The 18,558-nt window shown below is 46.2% G+C and overlaps 1 protein-coding gene across 1 annotated transcript in view; it reads left to right on the forward strand.

Annotated features, from left to right (window-relative positions):
* Nucleotides 1-17,627, forward strand: part of PNPLA2 (patatin like phospholipase domain containing 2) — a 33,853-nt gene extending 16,226 nt beyond the window's left edge. Inside the window, exons 4-11 of the mRNA XM_009276028.2 lie at nucleotides 2,950-3,183; nucleotides 3,370-3,435; nucleotides 7,523-7,732; nucleotides 8,667-8,727; nucleotides 9,671-9,838; nucleotides 10,285-10,417; nucleotides 11,131-11,253; nucleotides 12,108-17,627. Coding sequence (XP_009274303.1) covers nucleotides 2,950-3,183; nucleotides 3,370-3,435; nucleotides 7,523-7,732; nucleotides 8,667-8,727; nucleotides 9,671-9,838; nucleotides 10,285-10,417; nucleotides 11,131-11,253; nucleotides 12,108-12,372 — 1,260 coding nt within the window. The 3' untranslated portion in view covers nucleotides 12,373-17,627. The remainder of the gene's footprint in view (nucleotides 1-2,949; nucleotides 3,184-3,369; nucleotides 3,436-7,522; nucleotides 7,733-8,666; nucleotides 8,728-9,670; nucleotides 9,839-10,284; nucleotides 10,418-11,130; nucleotides 11,254-12,107) is intronic.
* The last annotated feature ends 931 nt before the right edge of the window (nucleotides 17,628-18,558 follow it).

Raw genomic sequence — 18,558 nt, forward strand, 5'->3', positions numbered from 1 at the left:
AGGGAGAAGTGTTGAATTAATTGGTTGGTGGGAGAAAAATTAAATGTTTTCCCAGCAATCAATACAAACTATTAGGGATTGTCTCTGCCCCTCAGTGTGTACCTCAGTAAGGGAAGAGGAAATTAATTTAGCTTTTTCACATGACCCTGTGTCCTGAATCACCAGATCCATCAAAAAACATGGGAAACTTTTCTGTGGACTGGAATTGGCACTGGACTAGTCCTAGTAATAATTGACAGCTTGTGACTGACCTCTGTAGGATTCTCCTCTCTTGACCACCTCTCATTCAGCTGCTCCCTCTGGCAGGCTGTGAGCAGAATTTGAGCTGATTTTCCTGGAATAGCACTTCTGGTAGTAACAGGATTAAAACGCTCTCACCTCTTTGCCTCCCAAATGTATTTCCAAGAGGGCTTGTCATCTGTCATGGATCTAGCTATGTAAACCTGGCTCCTTTGGCTGAACTCTCAGCTAGCCTTATTTCCAGGAAAGCTGGTGGTGCTGCAGATCACCCTGTGCCTGTCTTTTCCCACAGAGCCATTCTGCACTCAGCTTTGGTGCAAGTGAGCCAGCAAGTCCAACAGAATCACAGCTGCCCTTAAATTGAAATACTTCAGAAGGTCCTGTGTGTATGCATGTATGCACACATGTATAAAACAAATAAACAACCCCAAAAAACCCAAACACCCAGAAACTATTCAAAGAATGAAGTTGCTAATTAGCAATAATTTTTATTTTGTCCTCTGTTCTTCTCTGTCCCCCTACCTCACTTGGCTGTGAAATGGTGACAGAGCAGGCAGCTGCAGCTGAAGTCTCCCCTCAGTCTTTCCTGGCATAGTTGGGACTTTGCTGTTTTGTTTTTCTTAAGCAACTTCCAGCTCATATTTTAGCTCGAACAGTCATAAGCTCAATATAATTGCAGTTGCTTTCAGTATTGCTATCAAATCTTTCTGCACACTGAGATGCCAAGTCTGAAAGCATCATTCTCTAAGCACCATCTCTTGAGTGACACCCCCCCACCCCAGCATGGTCTTTGCACGCAGGGTGTTTCCCCACAGCTGCATGCTCAACACCCACCCTCCCATTGGGTTCTTCAGCTAAGCCAGCAACTCCCTGCAATGCACTTAGTGCAGTGGAGTTTCCTGGGGTTGTGTGGCCAAGGTGCTCGGCTGGGATTCACTCGGTTTTTGGCTCTGTTGCAGATCCTCTGTGTGTCTTTCCTCCCCTTGTCAGATGTGAAGGCGTCTTAGGGAGTGTTATGAGTGCTAATGTCATGGTGCTGATAAAATGTAATTTCTGTGAGGCTGATTTCCTTCTTGTTGGGAAGGATGTTGACTATGTGGCTACTATCTGGAACAGGCTGGGCTCAATGGCTTACTGCTAATTGAGTAAGTAAGATCAGAATTAGACTGCTAAATATTGCTCTAGGACAGAGCAAAAGACTGGAGTTATAGTGCTAAAAATTGCTTCAGAGGGGGGAACTTGGATTTTCTGCTAACTTGCTACCTTACAGTGCCTAAAATCCTGACCCCAGAGTCTCTGGTCATGTTCAAGGGTCCAGTTCTGTGCATGCTTGAGCTACTGGTGTTGATGGGTTTCCTAAGCACAGAATCGTGTTCCCAGGCTGTGTTGATGGAAAACATGTTGCTGGCACATGTGTATTGCAAAAGAGTGGTATGTGTCAATATAGCATTGAGGGTGTTGTTGCTCTTATCTCCACTGTATTTATTAACCTGGGTCTATCTTGGGTTCTTTCATTCTGCTGCCTCCTTTCTGCAATTGCAAGACTGGGTGGCAGAGCAAAATGGAGGGATTTCTAGTTGGCTTTCATCTTTCTCCAGGAACTGAACTTCAGTTTGATTGGAGAGAAGTCTTGATTTGTGAAAGCATGTCTCTTTTCTCCTGGTTTCTTTAATTCTTCCCACATGTATATTCCTGATGCCCCTGGGAGTGCAGTGATTGCCTGATACTCAGAGGAACTGTTGTCTTGTATGTCACCATGGCTAGGAGATGCTTGTGAAAGCAGCAGTTAGTGTGTACAAAGGGCAGCATGCTGGGTGCTGAGGGTTTGGCTTGGGTTGATGTTTTTGTTTTGTTTTCTCCCATCCCTCCTTTCCCACTGCAGAGCCCTGATGCTCTTGCCAGATAGGGCTCCTAGTGACTGTGAGATAATGGGCTTAGCAGATGCCTTCCCTTTTGTGCAGATGGGGATGTCTCCTCTCCTCCAAACCCAGCTGGGTCACTGTGTGAAAGGGAAAAGCAGCCTTCGTGAGTCCTGCTTGCCATCAGGGCCTAGTTTAGTGCTGTGGAATCAGACACAGAAGGGACGGGACACCAAAGACACCTCAGGTGTCACTAGGTGGCACTAAGTCACTGATCCCTAATAGAGCACAGTGTTCGTCTTGCTCACCTGCGATGTGGCTGATATTCACAGCAGAGCTGGGATTGCTTAGCTGGAAAGCACTGACATTCCTGTTTACTGGCAATTTTGCTTACAGGCGGATGACTTTTTTTCATGTCAGGAAAAAAAGATGCTTACTAGAAAAGTTTTAGTGGAAGATGTTTTGAAATGGATTCAGCCATAAGCTCAAAGCTGTTAAAGCATCTTCCTTGTTTTCTTTGTTAGTCTGTGTTTTCACCAGCCCTGCATTGGCCAGTGAAACATGATCTACTGAAAAAGTGTGAGGCCTTAGCCAGATGCATGTCATCTTCCTTGACTTTATAAAACGTATGTAAGATGAGGGTAGCTCTTTGCAATGAGGGCCAAGACAGCAAACTTTCATGACTTCTGTAACACTGCCCATAATAGCTTCTTGTCTTGAGTTATATATCAGCCAGTGGGGAAAAACTTCTGAGTAAAGCTGTGAATTAGGCTTTTCTGTGCCTTATTTTGTAAAGGAGAAGGCTGGTTTTGCTAGCATTTCATGATGCATTTTTCTTTCTCTTGTTGCAGGTGAGGCTGGTGGCAGCATTATTCGAGTGTCAAAAGAAGCCCGGAAGAGGTTCTTGGGCCCACTCCACCCATCTTTCAACTTGGTGAAGATCATTCGGACCTGCCTGTCCAAGACCGTGCCAGACAATGGGCATGAGGTTGCAGCGGGACGTTTGGGTATTTCCCTGACGCGGGTCTCTGATGGAGAAAATGTGATACTGTCAGACTTCAATTCCAAGGAGGAGCTGATCCAGGTGAATGGAAACTTATTGCAGAGGACTAGGCAGGAACTGCATGCAGTTTTGTTTTGCCTTGGTCTCCAAATGTCCTTAGTAATGGTGTATAATTGTCAGCACATGCCAGTGTGGTGTTCTGAGAAGAGTAATAGTTTCAGTGGGCTTTGATCTGCTTTTTACATTCTGGATCTCTTTCTTCCTCAGGCCTGTGTCTGCAGCACCTTTATCCCTGTCTACTGTGGGCTGATACCTCCAACCTTGCGTGGAGTGGTAAGTAAGACTCTAAGATGCTCCTTCATTAAATCATATACTAATGAATAAGAAGGCAGAAATGTTGGTACTCCGTTTTGGCAGTCTTATTGCCTGTCTGCTGGCAGCAAATATCCTGAAAGGGCACGAGAAATTCTCAAATAAACAACTTCTAACAGTGGATGTGCCTTCTTTCCACTGCTGCCTGCAGTTGGCTATAAATGTCCCAAAGACTAGAGGATTTAACATGATAGTAACATATAGCAATCTGGGCAAGTGCTGGCTGACTTATCATATAGTTCTCCTGGCTGCTTGGTACAATGCTGTCCATCACTGAGGCTCCAACCCTCTGCATGTGGAAAGAACTTGGGTCCAGGATAGAAATCATGAGTGTAGTCCCTCTCCCACGTGCCTGACACTTTCTGTGGGGTTTTAACTAGTGGTGCCGATACCAGATCTCTTTTCTATGGAGTTCTTCCTGTCCTTCCTCTGAGAATAATGTTCTTCTGCCTGGTAGAGCTTTCTTTAACATCCTGTCCAAGGCTGTCCAGAGCAATTTCTCCCTTCTGTGTTTGTGCATTAGAAACGAAAACATTTGAAAGCTGCACAGAGCTGGAGTGTCTCTGAATATTGCAGTCATGCTTAAGGGCCTCAGTTGAGCTTGGACTCCCCTTGTGCTACATAGGTTAATGCGCATATTAAAAGGCAGTTTGTTTGCAAACTAAATAGTCAAAAGGGAGAGGGAGAGCTGCTATTAATGTGTGTGCGCCCTGCTTTCCCATAAGTGACCTGACCAAGATGCCTCAGTCTGTCAGAGCATGGTATCAAATCTGCTCCCACTGCTACCTGTGTCCTAAAAGTGAGGTCAGTTTTGCTCCTGCATAATATACAACTTGGCTGGTTTTATCTTGTGCAAGCATGTTGGGCAGGGAAATGACCTAGAAGAAATGTCCAATGTCTAGCCCTTCAGAAAAGTGACAGAATCACTAATGGTTTGGTATTTGTTCAACAACTGCAGGCAGGGTTTTTGTCCCACAGCTGGTGGGAGCATAACAGTGGCTCTTGCCTGACACCTTTTTGGGGCTAGTTGAGGTCAGTGTGGATCAGGCAAAATCTCAAAATTCCAAAACTGCTTACAACATCAGGATTTCTGGAATGTGCAGCTGCCCTGGCACACTGAGGGATGACTTCTCATGTCAATATTCCTCATGGGGAAAGGTGGAGAGGGAATATATGAGATGAGGAAATTAATTCCTACCTCTTCCCCAGAAAACTGTGGCTCTTTGTGTCTCTGAAGGGGGACTGCTGAGGCGAGACGTTAAATAAGGTTGGGTGTGGGCCTGGGAAAACGGCTTTGAAACGGGACTGCATGATTCCTAGCATGCCTGCGATAACTGTATTTGCCACAGGACAGACTGACAGGCCTGGCATGAGGACCAGTTTTCAAGGCAATATGATTGTGTGCAAGGTGTAAAATCCATATTCTGCCTTCCTCCTAATCTTTTTCCAGTGTTCACTTCTCTGAGCTCTGGTAGCCCCATGGAGTGGATGATGAAGATGGGTGGAGGGAGAAAAAAAAAAAAATTCTCAAATACTGAGAAATGGAAGGTCAGTAACTGACCTGTTAACACATGCGCTAGCTGTCAACTGTCTGTGGCACATGGGTGAGATGAATCCCTAACAAGGGTCACAAAGCTAGTTGTCAGTGATTCAGATATCAATATATTGTCAGAGATGACTCACTATGTGAGTGAGGGGCCCTGTGAGGGGGAGGACATGATAAGGGAAGGGAACTGGCCACTCCAGAGTTGACCCCAGTCCATGAACCATCCCCAAAAGCTGCTGCTGCTCACACCTGCAGGCAGCTGGGGGCTCCAGCCCATGGCTCTGTACTGTTGGGGGCTTTGCAGGAGGTTGGAGAGTTGTTAGTCTTGGGTTGCTGGAGGTTCGGGCAAATCTAAAGAAGTGGTGGCTGATCTTAAGTAAGGAATGGTAATTGGCATTGCTTGGGGAATGGTGGACCAGAGAGTGGGGTCTGCATGTGTATTCCTAGATTTCCATGCAGTGAGAAGGCTTTGCCTGTCAGCCTTACTGTAGTTAAGCCTTCTTTCTAATGGCATCCGTTCACTCATGCTGCCACCCTCAGGGAAACATATGTTTCTGCATCCTCACCACGAAACTAGTGTTGTCTTAGCTAAGTGGCCAAAACACAACTCCATCTTTTTTAAACAAAGTCCATCTTTTTTAAACAAAGTGGGTGTCTGGGCACTGTGTTGCCTGCTTTGCTCTGTCCTCTTCCCACTCAGCCTGTCATGATCTCATCCTTGCAGAGGGAGTCAACCGGGCATCTCCAGCTCTAGCTGTGCCTCGCCTTGGCTTTTAGTGGAGCAGCTTTGGGGAGATGACGACAATAACAGTTTGCTATGGTTGCTTTTGGCTTAGGGAAAACTGATGCCCGCTTTAAAAGGGGGTGAGGGTTCAATTGATTTTTGGTACCTCTGTTGTCTAGAAAGCATCCGGTAAGCAAGCTGAGTGTCCCTGTTTCCAACAGGGTGTACTTTTCCTTGAGTTTAATCTATCCCATCCTTCCACTTTCTTCACTGCCCAAACCCAGGTGGTGCAGGAGTTACTAACCATGTCTGTCTTGATACTGTGTTTGGTGAACAATATTTGACATGAGGATGAAATGCCGTGAGCTATGAGTTAGTGCTGCTGTAGCCTACAACTGTAATCACAAGCCATCTCCCTTGAACCTGTAGGCTGTAAGCAGAGGCAGCCCTGAGGTTTGGTTTGCCCCCATGAAACCTGCTGTGCAGTCCACCCTGACCCTGTTGCCTTGATGGGAACTGGATTCCTGTAGCTGAATTTGATTGCTTTCAGCCCAAGAGCCTATGAACTGTTCCCCAGGCTCAGAGGAGCTGCTTGAAGAGGTGTCTGCCTGTCTGCCATCCACAGCAAGAGAGAATGAAGTGCAAAGCAGCCGGCATTTTCCTAGGCATTGTGCAGCAAAAGACCAATGTCAGTGGTCAGTCTGCCTGTGAGACGAGGCAAAGCATGACACAGGATGGAGTACCTCCTCTTCTGATCAGCATTTCCATGCCTGGAAAGAGAGCAGAGCTGAAAGATGTTACAGCTGCTGCTTATGGGGCTGTGTAGCTCCTGATGATGATTTGCAGTTGAACCCATCCAAAGGGAAGGGTTCCAGGCAGCAAATGGTAGGATCAACCCTGATACAAAATCAGCAGGACTCTTCTGTAACTGAGGTTCACGAGAGCTTGAGTTGTTACTCTGTAAAGGTCTCAAACTTCCTGCTCTTTTGGCTCGACCGATGTCCCTTTCCTTTTATCTTCTGCATGTTGTTTGCTCTGCCAAAGGCCTGTGATCGGGATTGTCTTGCTCAGTTCCTTGTGCAATTATGGTACTTCAAAGAATTGAGTACATGCTACTGGGGTTGTCCTTCCTGCAAGGGTAACGCAAGTGTATTTATGGTACATATGTACAGAACACTCTCTGATAAGAATGCCTGTTAGGAGCAAAACTCAAGTCCCTTGTACACTGTTATCACACCACAGCAAGTAAATTCCAAAGGTGTATGCATGTGTTGGGATTGCTGCTCGATAAGCCTGCTAGCAACAAATCAGCTGGTTTTACTCTTAGTTTAACTCTTAGTTTACTCTTAGTCCACCACTGAGGACCTGTGTCTGAGCTTACTTCTTTTAAACACAAGTGAAAAATGACACAATGTCACAGTGTGACAGCTTAGATCGGTGCTAATTTGCACTGCAGGTGGTTGTTCATGTGTCATATTATTTAATTGGACAGCAGTCAAACCCCATAGGAGATGTAAGTCAGCAGTCACACAAGTGAATATGCCTTTCTCATTGAACACTTGTGACCTACACACTTGACCATAGGAAGAAATGCATGTAGCAAAAGGCTATTATAGACAACACAGCTGTGCTGTCGCTGGTTTTGATTCCTCCAGTGCTGGTGGATGTACTCCATTCTGTTCTCAAGTTGTTGGCACAAATATGAACAGGGACACAGAGTAAAAAAGCCGCTTGATCAGTTACGAGAACAAAGAGTGCTTCTTTTGTCTTGATTTCAGAGATATGTTGATGGAGGGATATCTGACAACTTGCCACAATATGAGCTGAAGAACACAATCACAGTGTCTCCATTCTCGGGAGAGAGTGATATCTGTCCACGGGACAGTTCCACAAACATGCATGAGCTGAGAGTCACCAACACTAGCATCCAGTTCAACCTTCGCAACCTCTACCGCCTCTCAAAGGCCCTGTTTCCTCCGGAGCCACAGGTGAGTTTCCTGGCAGCACCAGAACTTGGGGACAGTAGATAGGCACTGGCTATGCTGTGCACTTTAGCAGAAGAAGATTCCAGACACTGTCAGTTTTGTATCTCTTGTTTGTCTGTCTTTTAACCTTGACATTATCAACCCAGTGACTTGGCAAACCTTGACCATCTGCACAAGGTTGTATAGGTTGCTTGATTTTCTTTTGCTACTGGGAGATCTGGAATGTAGGTGGTAGCAGTTGCTTGGAAAGTATTCCCACGTGGCTCTCTCTAGAGTGGTGTTTGCCAGGAAATCAGGCTCACTTGTAAACAAGTATGTATCAGTATCAGCCATTGGAACAGATGTGCTCTTGAGTTTTTTAAGGTCAGGAGGGAGCTGCCAGCCTGAAGCCAGTGACTGTCTCCTAAAAAGCGCCAGCAGAGCAAACAACTCTGCATGCTTCTGAGCAAACACAGCCTCAGATAGCCCTGGCATTTGGGCATAATAAGCATGCATTCATGTGCTGAATTACTTGGACAAGTTTTTCCCTGCCCCCTCTCTAGTCTTAGCTGGCTTTATCTGCAAATGCAGTGGCCCTTCCTGGCATCTGCTGGGAAGTATTCTGGGCTGCTTGTCAGAGTGACTTGCTGAAGGCTGTCCACAGCAGCATCAGCTCTAGGTGGGGAAGTGAGGTGGCTGCAACTCTAAGCCTGTACTTAGGTAGGATTCCAGATGTCCCTTCCAATCTGACTTACCCTGTGATTCCCATATCCAATGTATTCATGTTATACCTCCCATTCCTGCTCAAAACCTGGGAAGAGCTGGCAAGGGTAAGACTTGTCCTTGGGGTAGCTCAGGAGTCATGAGAATTCCTCTAAAGCCAGCATTGAGCTGGGTGTTTGCTAGGCTCAGCCAGACAATCTCCAAATGACTTGCTCTTGCCTTTCCCTGCCCACAGGTACTGCGGGATATGTGCAAGCAGGGCTATCGGGATGCACTGCACTTCCTGAAGAAGAATGGTAAGGCAACAGGTGTTTGTAGGGTGCACTGACTTGCCTCTTCTGTGCCAGGCTTGGTGGCTTGGCTTTGAGGATAGCCAATGGTGCATATGAAAGGTGGAAGGGCAGAATTGAGCTGTGCCTCAGGTATTGGAATATGGAATTTCCATTAATAAGTCTATTTTAGCGCTTCAGGCAGCAGAGGTGGAGTGGACACCTTTCCAGTGCAATGCAGAAGGACTCTAACCACCCTGATACCAGAGCAGTGGCTTTGGCACAGCTGAGTGTGGAAGCTACTTAGTGTGTGCTCAGTGCTACACCAACACAGTTGTTAGGCACCAGTGCCATTTGGACCTCCTGCAGATACCCTGCTCCTTTTTATGTGCAGCTAGGGTATATCTAATGTGGCACAGCAGTGCAGAGTGCAGGCATGCCCTCAGCAGCACCCAGCGCCTGGCAGTTTGACGCTACTGTTTCACTCTCTTCTACGTGCAACCACTGGACTTTCTTGCCTCCAACTGTTGTAGCAGGTTGAGTGTGTGTTTGATGCCACCTAGTGTCAATTTATAACGGATAAAGCACACTTGTTTGCTCTGTGATGCGTACCTTACTGGGATATGAGCAGTCATGCAGCTGTGTTTGTGGATTAAGCTGCAGGAGGGAAATCTTACCTGCAAGATTGGTGACTGGCAGATTACAGCAACAAAACACTGCCAAACAGCACCCTGCAATACTTAAAGGGGAAAAGTTAGAATTTCTGGTGGGGAAAGAGAGGATGATCTTAAAGCAGCAAGGTTTCTAACTCATTGTGGTAAGTGTTACAATGGATGTAAGCTAAAGGGACTCGGTATGATGTATGACTGTCTGAGGGGGGTTAGGGTCAAGTGAGGGCTAACGCTGTAAAGGCCAGGCAAGGCAGGGCAGCTAGTTTATATCATCCTTACACTATGACTTCTCTTCTCAGGTCTCCTTCATCGTCCAAGTCCTGCCCGTCCCCTCCTTGCCATAGAAGCCCCCCCAGAAGAGAAAAAAGAGGAAGAAACAGAAGCTGAGGACCAACTAGAGGATAATACTGCCCTTGCTGTTGTTGAAGAGCACATCTTCGAACACTTGCCTCCCAGACTGAACCAAGGTATGATCCAAAGGGATAGAGCCCAGGCAATCTTCCTGTGCTGCCTGGTCCACTTCAGAGGATTATTGGGATGTGGGTATTGCTTGTGGCTGGGCTTGGCCATACCTGGGGATTCAACTGGCACCCGCTGATGGTTAGATGGAGTTGGGGAATCTTAGATAAAGTTGTGGCGTACCCTGTGGAGGCTGAATTGGGAGAGGGTGACTCATCTGACAGTGTTCTGCATAGTAAGGAGAGGAGGGGATGTATCAGACTCACTTTGGGAGTCTGGTAAAGCTAAAAGCTGCTGGTCTCAGCTGTGCTTGGAGAATTACTACCCTGAGCAAGGCTTCCTTAAGAAGTGGAAGGTGGACAGCATAGATGTCAGGCTGGGTAACTTCTGGGGTATGGCAAGGAAAGGAATAGTCCCACTGGGGGGATTCAGCCATGTTCTCTTCTGTCTTCAGCTCTTCTGGAGGCTTGTGCTGAAAGAAGAAGTTTCTTGACTGGTATCACCAACATGCTGCCTATACGTGTGGCCACAGCAATGATGGTCCCCTATATGCTGCCTCTGGAGTCTGCGGTTTCCTTCACTGTCAGGTAGGCCTTTGACTGGTTCCCTCAGTGGTTTTCTTCCCAGTGCAACCAAGTGTTTGATGTAGCTGGTGGAGCATGAATGGACAGAGTAGAATCCTCTCTAAGAGGAAGAAGTTCCTGCCACTTACCAGACATACGAAAAAAAAAATTTCCTACCTTCATGTGTCATTACAGCCAATAATTCCAGCTTGAAGGAAGATGACTGTGTGCTGGAACTTGCCCTAGAAAATGGTGATAAATTTTGGAGCCTGGAGAGAGACTTCTGAACTGGGAGTGCAGGGATGAAAGTAGGAACCACACAAGAGGTGGTTCCCCTCTGGAGCAAGGGATAGAGTAGTCCCAGCCATTTCCAGCTCTACACTTACACGGCTGAGAAAACAGGTCTGTCAGACTTGTTCTTAGTACAAAGTACCCTATGAAAAGTTTCTGGAAGGAGATAGTTTGTGATAGAAAAGCTTGGGGAAAACTACTTTTCAAATCTGAAAATGGATGAAAAATATGGAAAGTGCAGACACAAAATGTAAAGAATAAGTTCCTGGGCTGTTCTCATCCTTTACAGCTTCTCCCCCTTAATTCTATGAATGGTAGTATAAATCGCTCTTACTGCATTTGTCACTAAAAATAATGAGTAACCATTGATAGGAGGCAAAACTGGCATTATTTCCATCCTATCCTTTGTGTGGCCCAACTAATGGTCGTCTCCTGTCTCTTCCCAGGTTGCTGGAATGGCTCCCAGATATCCCTGAGGATATTAGATGGATGAGGGAGCAGATGACTGAAATCTGCAGCTATCTTGTGAAGAAAGCCAAGAAGAAACTGGGCAGCCATCTTTCAGCCAGGTATGGCTGCTTTCCTCCACAGCACTATTCTGGAGGAGCCCTCCATTTCCCCTTCCACCTTTGACTTCTGCAGACTCTACTCCATTGGCACGGAGTAAGTAAGGCTCCAGAAGGCTCCAATTGACCAGAAGGATTTACTGCCCAACTTAAAATGCAGATCTGGTCCATGGTCTCTTGGCTTCATTAACTGTTGGGATAGACTCAGCACATGGTCTCCTTCCTTCTTCCCGTTACAGGGCAGACCCTGTAATGAAGCTGTTACTATAGCAATAGGGCAGAAGATGTAGGTCTAATTAAAACAATATGCTAGCTTATTCCATGCTCCCTTCCTTGTCTGTATGGCATTTGCTGGCCCAGGGTCTCCTAAAAGTTCCTTGCAATGGGTACTTGCATTCAAATGACCTTTTTTGCCTCCAGGTCTAGGCCTGGTTTAGGGTGGGGGAGGCACTGGGGTGACCAGGAAACACCAGACAGTTTCCAAATGAGACAGAATGCTTTGGGTCTGTATGTGTGCCTGTGCTGCTGAACTGAACTCTCTGCAGTAGGCCATGGCTTGAGGCTGAGGGAAGACTGTTGCTTGGATGAGGTTAGGAAACTGTGTGTATTACAGTAGTAAGCAGAGGGTCCCAGCTGTGATTCAGATCCTAGTACAAGGGGGTGATTCTTACCCACAGGAGCTCACAGTCTGAATAATCAAGAGAGATGAGGGGGGAAAACGGGCACACGCAGAGATTTCTGACTAAGATCATGCAGTCAGTGGTAGAACAAAATAACTCTATGGTTCTGGAGCTCTGGTCTGGTGACCTGCTCAGGTCTTCCCATGTACTGATTCTTTGCATGTATTTACCTTTCAGGCTTTACTATCACCTTGAGCTTGGAGGGCCCCAGAGCCTGCCAATTTCTTCCGCACCGGCTTGTGGTGAAGCACTGCCTATGTGGATGAGAAGCAACCGTTCCCTGTCTGATGTCATGATGAAGTGGGAGGAGTACCAGCGCCAGCTCATGCTGGGCTTACTTTGCATCAATGTGGACATGCAGGCCTCCCTCTTCCCTCGGGAAGGGTTTCAGATAAAGCTTCCACCTCTAGACTGTGCGAAAGAGTGCCTGCCACTCTTCTGAGCCTGCTGCTCTGAGAGGGTGAGGGTGGGTGGGAAGGGGAGCAGATGTAGGGTGGGACTGGTCTCATCCCTCAGGAGCAGGGCTGCCCTGTGCTCGTGAATATGCTGCAAAGGGGATTTCCCCGGGATGGAGACTGGTGGAACTGACTGTAGCCATTTGTTGCCCACTGGGTCAGGCAAGGGATCTCTGTGTTCAAAGGCACACGTGGGCTGATACCTTGCTCTGGACTTGTGTTGAGGCCTGGCCATTGCCTGTGGCCAGGCTGATGCTGACCCAGCTGTGCTCTCCCAAATAATGCACTTTGAATTGCCATTGGCTTTTTACCGCTAAATAATCAGGACGTAGATGATGCTCTCAAGTTCATACAGCTTTTAGCTTCCTTTGATTTTTAGAGCATAAGTCTTGTTTTTTCTTAAATCATCTGACATCCCCTAGCTCTTTGTGCTACTGAAAGATGAAGTAGCCTCTTGCTAAACCAATTTTTCTCATGGCTTTCAAATCTCGTCTTGACTTTCTTGTTTGCTGAAGCCATGTTCTTTCCTCTGTCCCTTAACTGCATCCCCACTGGAAGCCAGAGCTGGCACTGCTGCAGACTGCACTGGGACTGCAGAAATGTGAAAAAGTTACGTATTTACCCTGATTCATGTTGTCATGGTCTCTCCCTTTTTTATTTTTGTCCTCATGGAACTTCTGCAGCTTGAACTCTGAGTGTTAAGTAAGTCATTGAGCTTATTTTAAAGAAGTAATTTGGACAGATTTTTTTTTTTTCCAGGGAAACATGTTGAATTTGAGGCCCCATTCCTGTCACTGTGAATGGAATTAGTGTGGGGTTGCCCTGGAAAAGCTCAGCCTGACTGTCTCTGGATCAGCTTAGCAGCTGAAGCAATGTGAAGTGCTTGTAGGAAGGTGAGATTGTGCAGGGGATGTTGTTTTTCAGAGGCTTGTGGTGGAGTGTCACAGCAAGTGCTGGGGAAGTGGCTGCCTCTGACTAGGGGTCAGACTTTGCCCCTTAAGGGACCATACAACTGAAGGAAATTCCAGGTGGGTGATACAGAAGGGATCTCCTGCCAAACTGGGGCTTGGCTCTATCTTTTGCTTGAAGAGTTTGGACATTGAGGCTTTGGAGTGAGAAGGGTGTAGGCTTGTAGCTATACCAGCCTCACAGCTTGCCTGTCTCATGTTGTGGCTCACAGGTACAGCTCTGCAGCTGGCAATAGCAGGAGGATAAGTGGAAGTGAAGTTAGGAGTGTTGGTGCACATGCAGCCTGCTTGGAACTGGTTATGTTTGTCTTGTCCCTTAAAAGACCAGAGCTAGTGGGTCTTGTAGCAGGGCAGGACTCTGCCTTGTAAGGTACTGCCTTCTCAGTGGTGGTCTGGTTGTGACTTGCTGTGCAGAAGCATGAACTCTGTTCTTCACAGGGTAAGACATGGCTTCCTGTGGGGATTGCATGTACTTAAGCTTAAGTCCTTGCACTATGACATAAAACCAGCTCCTGGTATCTTTTTCTGCAGTGTGCCTAGCTGCATGAGGTGTCTTCTACCTCTCCTAGCACAAACAGTATGCAACTGGCCAAAGCAAACATACGCTGTCTTTGCTGGGGAGCAAGACAGGGTATCTGAAGCTGATTACATAGCCTATAGGTGGTATAGTGATTTATAATAGAGTCTCTTTTGCACCTGTGATTTAGAAAGGGAAAATAACCCCAGAAGTTCTACTAATAGCTGAAGAAAGTAGTGAATCTGCTCGATCGTATCTGCACAAACAGTGTGGGTGAGGTGGTGGGTGCTGTTTCCTACCAGCACAATTGTGCACTGGGCATGGGTTTAAGTGTTTGTGGTGGAGACTGTGATAAGCATCAGGACTTTTCTGCAGTGGCCATTGCAAGCTGTGAGGCAATAGATTGGGCAGCTGTGGTGCTAACCAACTGTCCAGGAGACGCCAGTGCAAATATGAACTTGTGACTTAGAGTATCACCCCACTGCCCTTCCTGGATGTAACCTACCTATGTAACACAAGGGCCTGCATAGCTTATGAAGCAGGCCTGCACTTATGCAGTCAGATTTAGTCTTAAGGTTCACATAGTTAACGCAATTAGGGAACAGGGAAGTTGCTACGGGAAGAGAAAAAACTGGAGGATTCTGAAACCAGAATCGGAATATTGGATTATAAAACAAGTCAATCTTGTGATTGTCTAAAGCCTGTGGAAAAAGCTTACTGCTAGATGGATGTAACTCTAATCAAAGTGAACCAGCAACAAGCTACTGTCAGTTAGTGAGAGCAGAATGAATTTGATGAAAATTGGAATTGAGAAAAGGTGTTTATTTTATGGTTTGCTGTGGGATTTCTTTTCTTCCACTGCTTTGGGCTGCCTTCTTTAGGGGAATGGCACATGCACAGTTGCTTAGTTTGCGAGATTAATATCTCTTGTCCCTAATGCACACATAGCAATTGGCAAGAACATATAGATATTTAGTGGCAAGAAATGAGGGCATTTTGTCCAGAAGCAAAACATTTGTGAGGGGCAAAGCTGGATGAGGAAAATCTTGTGCTTAGAAGCTGCTGCCCTTTTGACTCTGCCTTGTTTGTGTTAATACACAGGTGGAGAAAATGATGCAACTATTTTTTTATTTTTTTAATCCCTTCTTCCTGGACTGGTAAAACCACTGAGTGATTATGTAAACCACTAAACTATGAAACAAAATTCTCTTGGCAACAGAGTGCACTAAGAAATTGCAGCTTGGCACCCTTATCCCCTGGATCTCCTCTGTTCTCTTCTTGCATCAAAACCAACTGGGCTGGTGCCATTGTCTTCCAGTGCTCTGATCCAGAAGGCTTGCTGGTTCTGGTCCATGCATTTCAACCGACAAACCGCTGTGCCTGGTAAAAGGCCTGAGTTTCATTCTGTGTTTCACCTCATCTTTGTTTATTTTATTATATTAACCTCTCAAAGAGATGCTTTTGTACACTTCAAACTGTAACCACAAACCAAAGCCTGGCTTTAAATATAAACGTCTAACTCTTTGGGGAGGAAACTCCTGTTTTCCCTATGCTAATTTGCCGGGTGTGAACAGATACTGGGAAAGCACCACTCTGTATTAACACTTTCTTTGCCTGTGTTTATTCCCCAAGTGATGCAGTGGCTGTTGTGTGTTTAGCTTGTTGGCTTTATAGATTTAGGCTCTGATAAAAGAACTGCAGATCTGTCAAAAATACCCCAAACTACCCTCCTCTTCCTTAAGAGAAGTTTCATGCATTTGCTTGAAATTCTTGCTGTTCATTCACCACAGATTGCAAAGGATGAAGAAAGTAGGGAAGATCTTCTAGCCCGCTGATGCAGAAAAAGGGCTGTGGCTATTTTTGAAGAACAGCTTTTTGTTATGCAGTGCTGCCTTGTCTAGATCAGACTCCACTTCTTTGAAATCCCTGGAAACCTCTTGATAGGCTTGGGGTTGGACCTGGAGGGGTTTACTGTGATAGTGCTAACTGGAATTCTTCAAGCCTTTGTTCTATGTGTACTTCATGGCATGCGTTATCTTCCAGGCAGCAGCTGCTGCTTAACCTACACTTGTCAAGTTCATAGGAACAAGGTAATTGTCTGTAGTAGTCAGTCCCTTCTTCAGCAGAATGTGTGGTTGGGCAGGCCAGTGGGTAGTTGCCAGGGCCTGTCTGCTTTCCAGTATATGGTGGTTGAGAGGTCAGGTTCCTGGACAAAAAGTTCATCTTGCAGTCCATGTCCAATTGTCCTTATAGCATTCACTTGAACTCTGCAACGAGTCCCAACCCTTGCTGTTTCCACTGTTTCACATAAAGGGTCTGTGCATTCAGGAATCCACTTTTTTTTTCTCCTTCCTGTGACACAGATACTACTTGCTGCTTTTAACAAGGCTAAGGTGAACTACTTCTGCGTCTAACCCTAACCTGTACAACACTGTAGAGTTGTTTTATGTTGTGCACAACAGTCTGTATCTATGGCATGCTCTCTAAGTCACGATGCGTGTGGTATGTTGGGTTTGGTTTGCTGCCTGCCCTACTGTTAATACTGTTGCAAGCTGATTTTTGAGGGGTAAGAGAAAATACTTTACTTCTGACTACTGTCTGCAGGACCTAGGAATTGTTTTCTCATGACTTCTTGGAGGGCTGTGTATCTGCAACACTCAGACCAGAGAATAAGAGGATCTGCTGTCTGCCAGTACTGGGGTGTCCCTAGTACTTATTGTATATTTCCCAGTGTTTTTGTCCATTTTAAAAAAATTAATCTAGTAATTCACTCCTTCCTCTGAGAGAAGAGCTTGCTCGCTCTCTCCCTCCAAAGAGGTTGTGGGAGAAATAGCTGAAACTCCGTGTATGTGTTTCCCTTAGGGGTTCATTTCTGCTAGACACATGCTAGATGTGGTGGGTGGCAGGGCTGAGCATTGCCAAAGTCAGAGGGCCTTGCCGACAGTTTATTCAAGCTTTGTTTCCTTCTTCCTCTTAAATCAATGAGAGAATGGACCACCTCTCCTGGCTGCCACATTAGTCAGTTCGTTTGTGCCAAACACGCCCTGTGCCTTTACAGTGGGCTCTGGCCTGCCTGCCCTCTGTGTCCCTGTGGCGGCTGCCTTTCTGAATGCAGCAGTACTTGTTCCCCTCTCCTCTCCCTCCTTCCCCTTGCCTACTGGTGGGACATGGCTCTGTTTCCAATCTGCAGGCAGCTCCACTAGGACAGTCTCTAACTGCATCCATCTCACTGGATGGATCCACATCGGCCTTCCTGCACAGGGAGGGGAAACCTCTAGTTCCAAACAGAAGACTTAAAAATGTAACTTTGAAATAAAATTTTTTTTCCTCTGGGGTTTTCTTGTGCTCCTGAAAACAGCATCTAAAGCAGCTCTTTGAGTTAAATGTGTCCTGGGACTCTGCTGCTGTCACTGAGTTTGAGAAGACCCTTAACCACACAGCGCATTTGGAGATCCTGTGGAAATCCTGTGAAAATTACTGATGTCAGAGCAGCAACTAGACCAGCAATAGCATACGCAAGTCATGTATTTATACAGCAATGTCACTAAGTAGTGTTCACAGTCACTTTAAAAGTTCAGTATTAAATTGATGCTTTTTTCCCCTGTTTCTTTTTTCTAATGTTTTGCTGAAGAAAATGTAACTATTTATTTTGGCAGAAATATACCTTCTAATAAAAACTTTCTCAATATATTTACCTGGCTGTGGTAGGCTGCTTGCCTTGCCTTTTAAAGACTTATTAAATATTTTTTGAATGCACTGTATGATGTGGGTTTGTTTTGCTGGGCCCTATCCGGTTCATCCTGTTCAAAGTCCTCTCAGGTTAAACATGCATCAGCATGCAATGAATGGGGCATTGACCTAGAGGTGAAAAATGGTACATTTTGGCCCAGTTCTGACTTCCTCAAGCCAAAATGCCCCAAATTATATTAGTCTCTGTTTTGTTGGAGCTTCTGGGTGGACCCTGGTTTCCAAGAGGAATTAAGCACTGTCTTGTGGGAACTGCAGGTGCTTGGCATCTGTGAAAGGATTAGTAAAAAATTATTCACAAATTTGAAACTTCTCCAATCCAGGGTGTCTCTTGAGGAAATTGAACCCTGTCTCTTATGCCTCTGTTTACCAGTTGGTGAAAGAGATGATACTGGCTGTTGTGTATCTGTCCATTTTCAGTTAGATGCTCAGGTCTTCCCTGGTTAGTCTTCAGCTGGGGCACAGGGAAACTGACAGCCCTTAGACTCTGGGGAAAGCCCAGGGAGCCGTGTATCGCTCCACTGCTACTGCCAGCTGGGCTGCAGAGCTGGGATCCCCAGGGACAGGTCAAATAACGCCACAGAGGTTGGGGTTTGTTACTGCAGGTGCCTGATAGGTGCTGCAGGGCTTGGGCTCTTTGTTTTTCTTTTTCCAGTCTTTTGACAGCAGTAAAGTGTAGAAAGATACTTTCTATCTGTGTGCTATCACAGGACAGGCACAAGTGCTGTAACTAATATTATAGCATGCAGCTGATAAACACCTTTTTCACCTCTAATGACAGCAAAAAACAAACATCCCAACTCGGTGCCGTTAATCGCTGAAGTTGATCTTTCTTCCATGTATCAGCCTGGGCAGCGGGCAGTGACTGCGGCTCTGCCGGGGGAGCGGCTGCGAGCAGGGCTGGATGCGCAAGCCCCAGCCTGCGGGTTTCGTGCCTTTTG

The sequence above is a fragment of the Aptenodytes forsteri genome, unplaced genomic scaffold, assembly GCF_000699145.1.
Source record: "Aptenodytes forsteri isolate BGI_AS27 unplaced genomic scaffold, ASM69914v1 Scaffold17, whole genome shotgun sequence".
Classification (NCBI taxonomy): Eukaryota; Metazoa; Chordata; class Aves; order Sphenisciformes; family Spheniscidae; genus Aptenodytes; species Aptenodytes forsteri.